This window comes from Galleria mellonella, unplaced genomic scaffold (genome assembly GCF_026898425.1).
Source record: "Galleria mellonella isolate WM207_F2 unplaced genomic scaffold, CSIRO_AGI_GalMel_v1 utg1634, whole genome shotgun sequence".
NCBI classification, from domain to species: Eukaryota; Metazoa; Arthropoda; class Insecta; order Lepidoptera; family Pyralidae; genus Galleria; species Galleria mellonella.
Window position 1 is genome coordinate 422,234 of NW_026442007.1, and position 17,510 is coordinate 439,743.

Sequence of the window (17,510 nt, forward strand, 5' to 3'; positions counted from 1 at the left end):
GGTAAGTTTTTATTTTTAATAATAATTAAAACCTCAATACCTATATACCTATTTATTAGACAATTTCTTTAAATTCGTGTTACTAAAATTTTTTATACGAATAAAAATAGATATTTCGCAATGTTCCGACCGATTTCGTCGATCGGTCGACAAATTAAATTTAAGAGTTGTTCAAAGCAAAATATTAGAAACAAAGTAATACGTCCCGCTTCTATCTTGAACCCTGCTGAAAAAATAAAATTATACCAAAAAGAAAACAAAGAATTATTCGGCCCGTTATTAGAAACGAACAAACAGAAGAAACGGCGACTGAAAGAAGCAGGTAAAGCCGCAACTGTAAATTTTTTATAGCCTTGTAAATTGACAATGAACAACCGACTTTCTATTTTATAAAAAAAAAAATTCTACCTGCACGGTTGTAGACCAATACTTGAGTAAATTTGTAATACATACATATAAAACCTTCCTTCGAGTTATGTTCAACTAAATGTGTTGTAGTTTGTTACAAGCTTTTGACAGTCCACTTGAAGGTATTTCTGTTTATTATTGCGTAGGTTGCGAATAATACTGTTCAACGTTCTATTCGTATTTAATTAAATTACCAACTCGTGTTGTGTACGTTGCCAATTATAATCATATGACAACGTTTTTGGCGCCGTGTGATGTAACTACGCATATACATTACTTGCTAATGTTATCTTTGTTACAGCTAAAAATAAAATTTCACATCAAAACAACGACGCGAGTTCTCCAAAGGAAAATACAAAGTTTGAGAAGAATGCAGTTGACAAGGTCAACTTTTTAATTGGTTATAAAAATCTGACTGTTCTTGAAGATTTAAAAAAAAGAATGTTTCAAAATACAAAGCTTTGTGTCAACCTTGTGGGGGCCCTATTGAATACTAGTGCTGTAAGAGGCATCAAAACAGTTGCATCAAGTCATGCAGCGAGCTCTCCTGCTCAACCTGGTTATGCAAGTGAAGATGGAATCCTGCAGATCAAGCCCTACCAGAATGATTTTGCCAAACAGTATCCCTCCGTTACTCTTATATTGAATAAAACTATGACAGAGGAATCAAGAGCAGCTCTAGAGAAATGGAAGCAGGAAAGAATTGCCGAAATGGGTTTAGATGCATTCAACAAATTTTATGAAGGTAACATTTGTTATTATATGTCTGAAAAATTCTTTAATTATTTATTTATATATCTAGCAGTATTTTAGAATATTTATATGTATAGAAATAATTATATTTATTATTTGTATAGATTTTTCAGTATGCTTGATTAAATTTAAAGCCTAGCTTTTATGCATTCATAAAAACCACTTTGTGCAGATATATTTCTAGTTTAACAATAGATTAAAAATATGCCAACTAACTAGTTATTCTTATTTTACAATAAATATAGTGGCAGTACAAATATTTTGAAGAATGTAGTCATAGTACCTCTTTTCTGATATAATTTTACAACATGGTCATGGATATCTGTGGAATTTGAATTCAAATACAACAGCATGGGGTTCTTCAAAAAGGGGGTAAAGAGGTTTCTTCAGGGTTGGCAATGCACGCCTAATACCTCTGGTATTGCAGGCGTTCACAGGCTACAGTAATCGTTTACCATCAGGTGGGCCGTATGCTTGTTTGCCACCTCAGTAGTATAAAAAAAAGGAAGTTACAATTTTTGACGGACTTCAAAAAGTGGAGAATCTCTTAAACTGTATATTTTTCTATCTAATATTTCAATTATAAATTGTTTATTCTGAACTTGAAGTTAGAATTAACTTCATTGAAGTAGATTACACACAGAATTTCTTTTAAATCATCATTTTGGATTATGATTCCTTTGTAAATTGAAAAAGTTGATACCTGTTAAGAAAACAGGAACTCAACAGTTACTCATTTCAAATTTCTATTTGTATTATGTCTGTATAGTTATTTCGTTTACACCATCTAACCTAAGAATAGCACCCAATTCTCTTACTGGATACTATAGCTAGACCATGATAACAAATTGAAAATCATCCCTAATTTTTTTTTTTTATATTAACAGCACAAATGGCAGTTGGCACCAAATTCCACAGTACACTGAAAAATTACTTCACACAACCACAGACTCAGCTTCGTATTGAGAAAGAAGTGGAGGGAGTGTGGGTCTCTGTATCTGATTTACTCAAAAGTATATCCTCACCAAAGGCGATAGAGTCCAATGTCATCCATCCAGTGTTGAAGTATAGAGGCATATTTGATGCTATTGCTGATTATGAGTAAGTATATTATTTATATGTGAAATATTAATAATGTAATTTTTTATTCTATTTAGTAGTAGCTTATATATCAGATGTAGGAAAACTAAGATGAAACAAACATTTTACATCAATTACACCTTAGAAACACACCTGTGAAAACCACATTTAGTTTATAGAAGTTTGTGTGTGATTCCGGAACATATAAACTGACTGATAATTCTTAAAATTGTTGTTTTGGCATCTATTGATCTTATTAAAACACCTCATATTAATTCTTGAATATCTCGCATGTACAGATATTGTCTAGATATAATTTAATTTAAATATATTTTTTAAATTTTTATAATCTAATTTAAGTAATGACAAGATTCACGGAGAATATTGTTTTTTTTTGTCCATCTCGCAGGTCAAAACTATGTATGTATATGTCAATTTTAACTGTTATAGGTACATATATGTTCTTTATATCCGTCAATATATAACATTTATATAAATTTTAATTATAAAATAAGAAAGAGGTAGAAATAATAATATTTTTTAATTATCCATATCATTTTTATTTATTTATTTATTCATTAGTACAAATATGTGTACATGGCGGACTTAATGCTAAAAGCATTCTCTCCCAGTCAACCATAGGGAAGTGTCAGAATACTCGAATGGGGTACTACTAATTATTGATATACATACATACTAAAATTACATATATAGACGAATAAATATATACATGATGGTCACGGTAATTTCCGAAAACGTTAAATCGATTTTAATGATATTTTTTAAATATATATTGTTTGCTCCAATTTGAGAGATGGGGTAGTTTTTATTCATATAACAACAAATGGAGCCGGTAGATGGCGGTAGCAAAACTGGGGATTGTTTTATATAATCAATTTAACTGTCATATCGTAATTGTAATTGCTCTTTGATAGTTAGGTATAATCATAAATCGATAACGAGAGGGCTAGATCGGCGCCTGACGATAATCAAGCGTTGTTGTGTCTTTTGTAGATAAGACACCTAGAAATAGACTGTTTATTTATAGATTGATTCATAAGAAATTTCTAATCTACGTACTTTAGACATTGTTTATAAATTATTACCAATACTTTTTATAAATTTTCTACATATTTTAATTTTTATATTTTTTTTTTTGTATGTTTTGATTGTTATATTTTTATATGTTATCCAAGCACGTTGTAATACAATTGTACCTCTATGGGTTAAGTACCTGATAATTAAGAATATTATTATTATTATTAATATATTCTTTCTTTTTTTTCTTCGACTAGCAACACCAACGACAGTTGTCATTTTCAGCTGGCCGTAATAAATAAATAATTTTTAATAGTCTATCACACGAATATTATATTTTCGACATCGTTATTAGTGATATAATAGTGCAATAAGTGTCGATTGTTGTTTGTGTACAATTTGGTAGTGTATTATTTGCAAAAATCGACATTAAAATAGTGCACCGGCCATCTGTCAAACTTCTTTCGTTGGTAAACAACTAATTTTAAAACTATTTTATAACTATTTGTTGGACTTATTCAAAGAATTTCATAATATATACAAGTTTTATAGAAAATATTCACATCAAGTTAAATTGATATTAATAATTGTGAAGTTCAGTTGTTGCGTACGTCGAAGGAAAAAATATACCCACAAAATATATTGTAAGTAATTTTATGTTTTATATTAATGTAATTTGAAGGAAAGGAGCACAATCTAATTCCATTTACTTAATCTTGTAAAATATAGGTCGTATAAATATACCTAACAAAAATTATTCAAAATTTTAACACATAAAATAAGTAAGGTTCAGTTGCTGTTCTCGTTGTGATACTTTTTTTAGAAATAACTCACTTCACTCTCCCTAGTAACTATTCATATATTCAATAATGTCACTATCTACCCGTTCCACAACTGCACGGCAGACAGAGATGAAGCTTAAAGTGGCCCTACAAGAACTTCAGGCATCCAAAGATCTCAGTGACAAGTTGATCAGGGAGAGAGAAGAGAGTGAAGATGAAATTTTAAAAATTATAAATAAAAATACCCAATTAAAATCAGAATTGTCAGAACTTCATAATAGCCATCAGGAAGTTATTGAGCAGCGGGATCAGCTTCAAGAACTAATAAGTAGCTTTCATCAATGTAGTGACACTCATGAGCAAGCCTTGAGGCGTATCACTGAATTGGAACTTGAGTTAAAGCAGGCATATTCTAAAATCAATGATCTAGACACAAGATTGGAATCTCGACAAAGTAATGAGATTAGTAATTTATATGAGGAACTTATTAGTGTTGACTGTGTGCCTCCTTCTACTACAGTTCCATGCACCCATCCTGTTGTAATTGACCTTACTAGTGATACATCACCTAAATTAGGCAACTATAACAGTAATATTTGTATGTTGAGTAATAATAAATTTAAAAAATATTTAAAACTAAAAAAGTTTATAATTAAGAATCGGAATATATTAAATAAGCGTTGCAAAAAGGGACAATTATTGAAAAAAACCACTTTGAATAATTTAAAATTGCATGATTACATTAATAAGTGTAATAATAAGTTAGTGGAAAGCCAAAAGTTATATGACATTGATACAGACTACCTAACTTCAAAAATCAATAGTTTAGAATCTTCGCTTCATGATTTAAATACAAAGTATATTATCTCTCAGAAACAAATCCAGGAGCATATTTTAGCAATGGATGATCTGATTGATGTCAGTAAATACAATGCTGACCGTTTTGAGTCGTTGACTAAGCATTGTACATGTAATCACACAAATATATCAAATAATAATTCAGTTGTAACTGTGCTGGAAAATGAAGTTCAGGGTGTTTGTGCCAGTGACTGTAACCCTAAGAGTAGCACAATGGTGTTCTCTGACAGAATAGGCTGTAACTTTGGGTCTATATTGAAGTATCATCTTAAGGGTGATTTATTAAACTACTGCATGCCAGAAGCATCATTTACACAAATAATAAATAAAATTAAGTCTACGAAAATGAACAATATGACCACAATTGTGTTATTTTTTGGTAATAGTATTCAATTAAATAGACAGGATGTAATTAAAGGAATTGAATATTTATTACAATTAAATGTGTATAAGATTGTATTGTGCGCTTTTCCTTACACAAATAGACATCTTCATAAAAAAATTAACAGTAAGGTACATTACCTGAATAACTTATTACATACATTGACATGTCGTCATAGTGACATTTTGACATTTTTTGATACTAATAGTTTTATTAGTGATTTTTATTTGACAAAAGATACAATGTATCTTTCTAAATCATCTAAAAATAAAATAGCCACTTTAGTGGCTTATAATATTGACTACATGAACAGTTTACATGGTAAACTTAAACATAAAAATGCTGACATAACAGATAATTCTATTAATATTTGTGACATAAGTACTATGACTGCAGATTTAAACTGCTCACAAAGACAAAGGGAAAGCAATCAGAATTAATAATTGTTCATCAGAACATACAAAGTTTTCCCGGCAGCGAGTTAATTATACAATTATTTTTAGAAAAGTATAATATTGATATTGTCTGTTTCACAGAACATTGGCTTAAAGAAAGCAATATGATGTTCAATTTAAATAATTATAACGTTGTCAGCTGCTTCAATAGAAAGTCAGTTAACAGAGGCGGGTCTATGATAATTGCAAGAAATAATATTAAAGTAAAGGAACGTGCTGACATTGTTAGACTTTCTATTGAGTGTTGTATAGAATTATCTTGTATAGAACTAGAAAATTATATCCTTATATGTGTGTACAGGCCTCCTAATAGTGATTACAATGTTTTTGAAGGGGTGATGGAGGATATTTTAAAAAAAGTATTTAATAGTATTAAAAAAATTATTGTATGTGGAGATTTTAACGTTGATATTCTTTGTAACACACCCACATGTACAAAAATTATTAGTTTATTTCAGTCATTTGATTTATGTCATGTCTTTCATGAACCCACTCGTGTAACTGCCACGTCTGCTACTTGTCTTGACAATGTTTTTTGTAACTGCGAGTATACAGAAAAATTCATAATAAATAAACTTCCTTCAGATCACTGTGGTCAAGTTGTTAAGTTTAGCAGTCAAATCAATAAAGTCAACAATAATAAAAAATCAAAAAGACAAATAAACGTTTACAATATTAATAAATACAAAAGCGCGATTAAAAATAAATTGGATTTGCTGTTACAATCTAGTAATAATCCTGATTATCTTTACACCAAGCTAATTAATATTTTATCCGGAGAATATGAACAATTTTTCAAGAAAAAAGAAGTTCATGTTAAATCTAAATTCACGGAATGGGCAACAGTAGGAATACTTAAAAGTAGAAATATTTTGTTTGATTTATACGATCAAAAAAAATATCGATTTGATGACAAATTCACCACTTATGTAAAAAATTATTCTAAAATTTTTAAAAAAGTTTGTATTATGGCTAAGTCTAATTATTTTAATAAACAAATTAAGCAGTCTTCTGACAAAATTAAAACCATCTGGAGCATTATAAATAAAGAAACTGGAAGATCTAAAATAGCCTGTAATCAATTTACATTAAATTATGATAATAAATTAATAACAACAACAAAAGATGTAGTTAATATTTTTGAAGATTTTTTTGCTAATATTCCGATTGATATTACATCTTCTCTGGACTCATCTCAATCTCGAGCAAAAAAATTACTAGAGACTAATATCGGTTGTTGTTCTTTAAGATTTAAATTTTCACATGTTAGCCCCTTTCATATCATAAAAATATTCAAACAGCTAAATTTAAAAAATACGGAAGACCTTTGGGGCATGTCTGTAAAAGTAGTTAGTTCTTTCATAGATATTGTTGCTCCATATCTAGCCACTATTTTTAATAAATGTATTGATAATGGCGTTTTTCCACATTTAATGAAATTTAGCAAATTAATCCCACTATTTAAATCAGGAGATAAATTTGAGCCAGGGAACTATAGACCTATATCTATTTTGCCAGTTCTAAGTAAGGTGTTTGAAAAGATAATGTTAAATCAAATGTTACATCACTTCAGGGTTAACGGACTGCTTCACAGTCAGCAATATGGTTTCACCGCCGGCAAGTCTACCACTGACGCAGGTGTTGCGCTAATGACACATATTTTCGAATCTTGGGAGAGGTCACAGGATGCACTCGGAGTTTTTTGTGACCTATCAAAGGCATTTGATTGTGTGGATCATAAAACGCTTTTGTACAAGCTCGAACATTATGGTATAAGAGATAATGATCTAAAATTAATGAGAACTTATTTAGAGGATAGGGTTCAAACTGTAGATATTGACGGTGTAAAATCTAAGGGAGCTAATATTAAGATGGGCGTTCCACAAGGGTCAATCTTAGGCCCCTTTCTCTTTTTAATCTACATAAATGACCTTCCCTTTATGGTAGAGAAAATTGCAGATATAGTGCTGTTTGCGGATGATACTTCGTTAGTGTTTAAAATTGGACGTCAAAGTAATCAATTAGACGATGTAAATTGTGCTATGTCTGCAATATTAAATTGGTTTACATGTAATAACCTATTATTAAATTCCAGCAAAACAAAGTGTATAAAATTTACACTTCCTAATGTAAGACTAATAAATACACAGTTATTGCTTAATGACGAAATAGTAAATTTTGTTAATGATACAGTTTTTTTAGGTATAACAGTGGACTCGAAATTACAATGGGGGCCCCATATTTCAAAATTGGCCAGTAGACTCAGTTCTGCTGCATATGCAATTAGAAGAATTAGGCAATTAACAGACGTGGCGACGGCTAAACTTGTATATTTTAGTTATTTCCATAGCATAATGTCTTATGGCATACTGCTGTGGGGTAAAGCAGCCGATATAAATACTATATTTGTTTTACAAAAGAGAGCCATACGTTCTATTTATGGTATGGGTTCAAGAGAGTCATTACGTCAGTGCTTTAAAGACTCAAATATCCTCACAGTTACTTCACAATACATTTATGAAAATATTATGTATACACGGAAGAACTTAGCGAGTTTTAAAAAACTCAAAGACTGTACAAGTAGAAACTTACGCAATATAAATAAGCTTATTTTACCTAAATGCCGTCTGCACAAAATCAGTAATTCATTCTATGGTAATTGCATAAGATTTTATAATAAACTGCCGGAATCTGCATTAAATCTGACAGAGAGGCAATTCAAATCTTATATTAAACAATTTTTATGTAAGAAAGCCTATTACAGGATAGACGAATTCATAGATGACAACATATCAAGTAAATAATTAGTTTATTAGCATACAACGTTATAATTTTTTTTTCTCATTGCTTTCTTGATTTAATTGATTAATTTTAGAAATATGAAAGCGTAGCGGTTTTTTGTATTAATTGCCGCATGCATTCTTATGTAAAATGTGAATACTATAACTATCAGATGGCAATTGTGAGTAGCTTTGACGTGGTCTAGTGTTTTGAGTAGTCATGCTCACTAAAATGTCCAGACTTGTGGCGGCGTGGTGGGCCGGGTCATTGGGCTCCCTAAAATATGGTCGAGCGCAGTGATGGCTGGCTCATCCGTCATACTCGTGAACGGGTGCTGCTTGTAGGGACTGGTCTGCTCTAATCACTATGACTGATTTCCTCTTATTAATTGTTTAACCAGTTGGTTATGTATTCAATTTTTTTTTTTCTTTTTGAGTATTTAATTGAATTAGTGCTAATTGGTGGTTTGTATTCACACAATTAAACTTAAAAATGTAAAATAATAATAAAATTATTTAAAAGAGCATCACGCAAGTTTCTTGCTCGTTCTTCTTGTGATGAGACAGCTTTCCGAACGAGCGGTAAATTAAAAAAAAATGTAATGACTTTTCAAAAGTGCTTCAATGTAAGTTTATTTGAATAAATGATTTCTATTCTATTCTATTCTATTCTATTCTTGAAACATGCAATTGCAGTTATATATATATATATATATATATATATATATATATATATATATATATATATAAAACGTGTACTAGAATTATAATTAGATCTTTTTTTTTGATGCGTGAAAATGGTATGGTAACCCCGCCTGCGGGAACGAGATACGCTGGCGAAGTACCAGTGAAAGGTGATCGATGAGAATGAAAACAGGCCAGTTAGCCCATCATGATGAATTCATCAGGAATTAACCATGATAGTTTCCAGGGGGAATCGCGAAGAGGTCGACCTGGTTGGTGGGTATATTGCTAGCAATGGGATTTTCAGTCTCCATTACTAACAATCCCTTTCCCCCCAATTAATTAGACCTTTAGGAATACCCCTGTGTAATCCACATTGATTTTAGTGCTCTAATTTTTGTATGATCCCTAAACAAAGATACTAATACGCAGGCAAAAATTCTCAAAAATTATTGTTTTGGCTTCTATTGCTCTTGCAATGATCCCTCATCAATAGCAATTAAGACCGCTCCTCATAGGCCTCATGATGAAGGCTTTTTCGCTGTATGGTCCTGGCATAGAATAGGCCACTCCCTCATTTTCCGTGTGTGTCGTAAGAGACGACTAAAGGAATTTAATAGTAGAGGGATGGGCAGCACATCCCTCTTAAAACATCACTAAAAACCTAACTGCAGTTGCCAGGGGGGGGATTGTTAGCAATGGAGTTTAACAGCCCCATAGCTAGCAATATATGATGATAGGGCATCAGGTCAACCTCCACGTGGTTCCCCCTGGAAACCATCGTGAACAATTCTCGTTGAATTCGTCACGATGGGCTAACTGACCTGTTTCAACCTCGTCTATCATCCTTCACTGGTGCCCCGCCGGTGTATACCAATAGCGCGGGTGGGGTCATTATCACCTATAAAAAAAAACTGCAGTTGCCAATCCGCCTGCCAAGTCTGACAATTACTGGCAAAACTCCCCTTATGTGAAAGCTTATGTTCAGCAGTGAACAATCAAGAGCTGGTATGATCATAGGCGTATTTAAACGAGGAACCGAATGGGCCATGCCCATACTAAAATTATTTGGTATTGACCCCAAGATAAAAACAAATCTTTACAAAGACATGTCTGTGAGAACATATTCACCTTTTATAAGGAGCCAAGCCAGGGGGAAGGGATTGTTAATAATGGAGAGGTTAGTCCCCATTGCTATAAATATGCTCTATCAGGTCGACCTCCACGTGGTAACTGTCGTGACTAATTTATCGTTGAATTCGTCACGATGGGCTAACTGACCTGCCTTTTCGTCCTCACCTATTACCTCTTACTGGTGCCCCGCCGGTGTATACCGATGGCGCGGTCGGGGTTACTATGCAATTTTCACCCGTTAAAAAAAAAAGAGCCAAACCCCTTTGGAAAATAATTAATATTCCATTTAAAAATCATTAATATTTCATTTTATTAGGAAGAAATATTTTTAGTATCACCTTATCAGCCGTTGAATTTGTCACAGGGTATGTTGTAATTACCTTTTTAATGAGGTCTCGGTCATTACTGATTTATTTATTAAACTATTTGAACATGAAGTTTAATATCATATACATAATATAGAGCGATATCTAGAATATTAATCCATAATATAGCTCATTAGAATATTATTAACAGAATTTATGTGTGTGTTTAGAGTTCTGTAATAGCCTATACTTATTTGAGACAAGAGTAATTTTATGAGATTTTATTAAACATTGATGAATGTGGAGGAAACGAAAGAGGTCAGTAGTCCCATAGGGAGACATGCGTGACAGATTTGTACTTGCTTATGTAATTTTATTTACTTATATCCATTTAATATCAAAATTATCTTTTAAAATTAATAAATACTAAGAATAAATAAATACTCTTTATTATTTCTCTCAAAGAAAGTTAAAATAAATATATTATTTCTAAAAAAATTACTACACATTCAAAATTGGCTTACAACCAATTTTGAAAACATTACATCATTAAAAAGTGACGATTTAGAAAACGTTTGTAAACAACACTGTTTTTATTCTATTTAAAATTCAGCCAAGTCAGTTTAGAAGCAAACTTATCAAAATGTTTTCACCTCTGGATGTAATACATTTTTCCCCCAAATATTTGTGTTTGTGCCATCGAGTATCTCTGCACATTCTAAAGGTTGACTGGTAGTGAATGCCTATACCATTAAGTTCACCTTTTGTACCACATTTAATTGGTCAATAAAGTTTAAATAAATTAATAATTTTCCACTTACTTCATTGCAGAGATAAACCGACACTGATTGAATGGAAAAAATCTGATAAACCACGCAAATCTATATCTCTGACCTACGACAATCCAGTACAATTGGCAGCTTATTTCGGAGCTGTATGCAATGATCTTAACTACAAGCATTTGAATGTGCGTGATGCCTTACTCGTTATTGCATATACGGACGGCTCCAAAGCCGATGCCTACCACCTAACCACTGATAAGTTGAGAGAACATTGGGCGCAGTGGTTGATAAGGCTAGAAGACTATATGAAGAAACATGGCAACGCTGAAGAGAAAATATTGAAAGGTGGCAAACGGCTGTTCGAAGAGGACATAGAGAATCTCCAGTAATTGTTGGTAAATATTTTATTTTAGATAATTTTGAATTTTCGTGTTGTAGATACATATTTTAAATACACTATCGGGACTTAATTCTATGATTGTACAAACCACATCGAAACGGCAATAAGAAAAGCAGGTGTGTAGTAGGCGTTGATAATATGGATACCGATCCGATATCTATATATTGAGTTCCCCTGGATCGGTGTTTCCCAACGTGGGGGACTCACACCCCACAGGGGGGGCAATTTCATTTTTTTATACGACTTAGAATGACAAACAAGCTGACGGCCCACCTGATGGAAAGTGGTAACCGTGCTTATAGACATGAGTAGTACCATGAACAGAACAGAGTATACTGTTTCACCCATGATACCCCCCATGCGTTACCATTCCTGAGGACTCAGGTGTTATTCCTCTGTACCCAGTAAATTCACGCCATATCGCACCCTTCAAACCGAAACAGCCGTGCAAACACAACTGCTTCACGGTAGAAACACGAATGGGACAGAGGTACTCAAGCAATCGTAAAGCAAGGTATCATGGGCGAAACAGTGTACTCTGTTATGTCCATGGTACTGCTCATGTCTATAGGCGACGGTTACCACTTTACATCAGGTGGGCCGTCAGCTTGTTTGCCATTCTAAGTTGTATAAAAAAAAAAAAACTAATTCTTTGAAATAATTCGTACGAGCACACACACACTCGTTCATTTGTCGTCCATCTTAATCTTTCTCTCCCCAACCGTTCCTCACTTCACTCCACATCAGTCATCATTCCTCGTATTCCAATCTATGCATACAACATTCACATTTAACATACGTTCCGTTTCGTATCAATCCTACATTCATATTATACATTTATCGAACATAGTTTTTTTTATACCGACTAATATCCTTTTTTATATAAAATTGTAAAAAGTTAATTACGTAATATCTATTTGTTAATTGAAAGCCCGCCTTACAAGAAACATTCCGATACACTATACATAACCTGTCGAATTTAATAGGTCTCTCGCGTCAAGGGCGTAATATTAATGGACTAATGCTTTTATATCGGCGGGTTATTCAAAGTAAATCCTGTTATGGTTGTATGGTTTTGATCCTCCTGGTTTTCTGTATTATTATGAAATAAAAATTCAGTGCGTCATTACTCGTCTCCAAAATGTTCTAATAGGCGACTAAGAGAACAAAGTGCAATACACCTATGCAAGAGAAAATTAAATAATTGTACTGAGCAATCTCTCTTATAGAAAAACATCCATGCCCTTCAGAGACATCTGCAGGGCACGTCTGTCATATACATATCATATTATTCTACTAGCTACCTAGATTCTGCTAGCTACTAGAATTCGCACGGGAGCACATTACATCACATCACATTAGAAACCTCTAAAATTGTCAGTGTTTCTCTACAATATTATGCATATTATACATATAAACCTTCCTCTTCAATCACTATCTATTTAAAAAAAAAACTGCTTCAAAATCCGTTGCATAATTTTAAAGATTTAAGCATACATAACAGACAGACAGCGATAGCGACTTTGTTTTATACTATGTAGTGATATTGTATCAGCCATTAACTGATCATCCCTCAGAAGGGGGTTTTGTCAGTAGTTGTCACACTTGGCAGAGAGGTCAACAACTGCAGTTTGGCTTTTGGTGATATTTTAAGAGAGATGCTGCTGCTCATCCCTCTACCATAAGCTCTCTTAGTCGCCTTTTACGATACTTACGGGAAAGGAAGGGTGGCCTATTCTATGCCGGGATCTAGACGGCTATTCGATACGGATATATAAGTGTATCTGATATGTATTATTAGACTTATTAATAAGTAAATATTTAAGCTTAGTAAATTTTAGAGACAATTTAGAATGATGTTATTTATACCTAAAAGCCCATTAAAATGTTAAGGATAGGTATCATATAGGTTATATTTAATAGACATTTTCTTTCTCTTCCACAGAGGAGTTAATCACACGTCAAACAGTCTGAAATGAGAACAAACCACAATTCCACAATGTCTTTTATTCGTTATATTGTTGAATACTAGTTATTATTAAATATTGTTATGCAAAAACATGTTAAAATTATATATCGTGTACACTGCGACGTAATCTAACAAATCGAGTAACCGAAATATGTTCGGCGAATATCATTAGCTAAATATCTGTATTTCGATTTAAGTTTTAGTTTTTATGAATTAGGAGGTAACTGTTTGGTCTACGAGCCAGTTATGCCCTTCTTCATATAAAGTCTCCTACAAAACTATTTTAACTATTAGAGTGTTCTGTCACTTTCTTCCAAATCAAAAATTTTGTACAAAAGACAAAATAGGCATGGGTAATATTGGTACCGCTCCAATATCTATATATTGTGTTCTTTGGATATTGATGGTGGAAGAAACGTCATTACCCACTTCCGTATTATCCGTACTGGTCGGTTATTTATATACATTTCGATATTAAATATTGGATAACAGATATTTAACTCTTTCGTTGTTATGCCAATATATAGATATTGTGACTAAAATATATAGATACAGCTAAATATTACCCACTCCTAAGACAAAACACTTCAATAGCTACAAGTTTATAAGACGTTTGATGGTTTTATGAATAAAAGGATACGTACTTACATCTGTTAGAAAAATGCGTCACTAAAAAATTATTGTCGCAGCGCATACAGCTTTACCGACATGTAAATTGGATCGAGATCTGGTATCAACTTTCTTTATGTTAAAAACAATATGACTATTGAATTCAACGTGTTATTGAGTGGTGATCGCGTATATGAAAACAGTATGTACCGCTGTTTTCCTATATAACCATTCAATTGCCCATTTTCATGGCTATAAATCCACAGTATCCAAGAATCCGGAGTCAGTTCCTAAGCGTCGGTATCCAGTGCCGTATGCTGTACAATTAGATATATCGAAACAGACTTGAAAATGTCATACTCATTTGTAATCATTATCGTCCAAAATTTTGTGTATCTATTAATGTTAACATGTTAACGGCTTTTATTGGCACTTATGTCGTATTTTGAATTGCTGATAATTGCTACAAATATTTGTATTAACCTATGACTCGTATATTGCAGTTTCCCAAACTCTACTTTCCTCAAATGTTCCAATGTATGAAACATCTGAGGAATATTTCCGAAATCAATGTCATGTGAATGATAAATTGCTTCAAAAAAAGGGAATATCGAAATGCATCTTCAGTGGAAACTAATTGGTTAATGAATATTATTACGAATATTAAGATAATTATATGAAAATTAAGCAGTCTTTCCCTTTTGGCAATTCGGCTTTGGCTTCAGAGATGAGAATGATCTATAACGTCTTTATTGTAACTTAGTGTATATGTTCCTGAGAGAACGACAAATGTGCCTAATTTAAGGAATTATATTACATTTTATCGTCATGTGGGCGCTTATATCAATTTGTATAACCTATAACTTAGCAATTACTTCATTTGTCAGTGTAAATCTCAATGGTGACAAGTTCCTTACATTTCTTTTTGTTTCCATGCACCGTTCTATTAATGGCTGAGTTTTAAATCCTGGTCACGGCACCAATTGTATTACCTTCTAAGTTTTATTTTTTATTAGGACCCTTATGGTTTTTTTTATACTTATAATATTTGACATAGCCCTTTTCTTACTACTCTATTAATACAATTTCTATATGTATACTTTAATATTGCATATTATTTTCGCATGGCGATTCATGACCATTGCTGCGCTTCTCGTTGATCAACTATAAAAGTGAGGTGCATGTTTAACTAGGAAAATAGCCTATCAATTGTCATCGAATTTATTAAAAAAACTCACTGATGTAGTTTCGTTTTTGGCTCCTACTTTTTAATCTTGTTATTTAATATAATAGTACAAAAAATGCGTACCATTATTTTATGTAACGATAATGTTAAATAAATTAGTTTGATTTAAATTTTGTATGCCAAAAATAGTTATTACTTAGTCAAGTTATTTACAACTGATATTCCATAAGCATTGCTGTCCGTATTATATTATTATTATAGCTATTACGGGCGCCACGGGCAAAACTTTAAACATGAATATTAATGGAAATTATTAGGTGTCTCGAGTTTGTCATTTGGCGAGTATGTCCCACGGAAAACTTCTGAGAAGACACTGGCGATAAGTTTTATTTATAAATTGTGTGTATAATGCAGGAGCAGTGGCTCCATCTAGCGTACCTAGACGGATCTAAATATTGTTAAAATAGATGGCGCCACTGGTCATTCGATATAATTTTACTTGTAATAAGACGTGCGACAAAAATACTGACATGGGGACTAAATGCTACTAAAAAAATTAGCACTTAAAAATAATTTAATATTTTTATCTCAAAATTTTGAACTTAACGAATAAATTGGGTGATGGCAATTAGTCGCCCATTTCTATATTTAAAGTTGCCCTATATATTATTATTTGTTTCTATATACAAAAATATTGTCATTACTATTAGTTTATTTGCCTCTTAATTAAGTAGGTATCTAGTATCAAAATTTTAGAAATTAGTATTGATTTATTCATATTATTTGCTACTTTTTATTTGTTAAGACTTTATGGGTACGGCTAATGTTCAGTTTTTGACATTGTATAGCCAAATATAATTATGATAATCTTGTATTCGATATTTAAAATTTCAAGATGGCGCTTCGCCTTAAAGTATTTACATTACCTGTCAAATGTTATGCAAATTATTAGATATGTATTTTAAATATTTCATAAAATAACTTAAAACTTCTCTGTAAAGTACTAAAACCATTAAATATTAGAATAGTGTGAAATTTTGAAATGTACTACAATGTTGATTTTATTTTCATTTCAAAATTTCACTTATTTTTAAATATATTGTTTATTTTTAAAAAAATGCGGTGTTGAAATTTGACAGATAAGTAAATAGACTGATAATGGAGCCGATTTTAATGTGTCTTACAGTAATTCCAATTTAAAATACTGTAATAAAAATTTAATTAAGTTTTTATTCTCTTAATTCATCGAAATAAGTAAACATAAATAAAAAAATAAAAAATTATTTTCTCTACAATCTTAATTATAGTTATAGCGTGATACATAAGGTAGATTAAAACAATCAAATAAGGTAAAATAAAATAACTTGATTATTTAAAATTTCATAAATCACTCACAAAAGAAGCAAGGTGATGTCCTCGTATCAAAAATTAAAAAAAAAAACTTAAAGTACGCATATTTTTAAGGACATTTTTGATAGTAAAATATTATATATATATGTTTCTACCGCCTAATGCAATCTCATGAAAACTCACTAAGAGTAGAAGGAGGTTCAAATTAAAAAACCTCACGTTTGTAGACGTCCTCTTTGATAGTTTAGCTAAGGTACGTGTATTGTGTTAAAAAATACCAAAAGCTTAAAGTAATTACGACTGAAATCTATTTAAAATTCGATTCCTACACTATTTCGTTAAATTTATAAAGAATGGCGTCTTTGAATTGACCCCATTGTCAGTCCCTTATGGGTACCCACTATTAAATACCCGCATTTTCGCTTTTAAATTAACAAAATTATTCATTGTTAAAATATAACAAGAGGCTGTATCCAACATAATTCGATATTTTTTTTTTCGACATTTATTTGTAAACCTATTTCACTGAATAAAATTTACTCTTCAGTTGAAAAA

The 17,510-nt window shown here is 31.8% G+C and overlaps 1 protein-coding gene across 3 annotated transcripts; it reads left to right on the top strand.

Annotated features, from left to right (window-relative positions):
- Positions 1–9: 9 nt before the first annotated feature.
- Positions 10–17,510, top strand: LOC113520945 (mitochondrial genome maintenance exonuclease 1-like). 3 transcript variants are annotated; one of them, XM_052892665.1, is made up of 5 exons: positions 10–322; positions 710–1,153; positions 2,049–2,262; positions 11,491–11,832; positions 13,787–17,510. In XM_052892665.1, the coding sequence occupies exons 1-4, from the start codon at positions 121–123 to the stop codon at positions 11,828–11,830; spliced, it is 1,200 nt and encodes a 399-aa protein (XP_052748625.1). In that variant the 5' UTR covers positions 10–120; the 3' UTR covers positions 11,831–11,832; positions 13,787–17,510. The 3 variants fall into 3 exon arrangements, with proteins under 3 accessions (XP_052748625.1, XP_052748624.1, XP_052748626.1); XM_052892664.1 differs by having other exon boundaries at positions 11–322; positions 11,491–11,836; XM_052892666.1 differs by lacking the exon at positions 10–322 and adding an exon at positions 395–530 and having other exon boundaries at positions 11,491–11,836.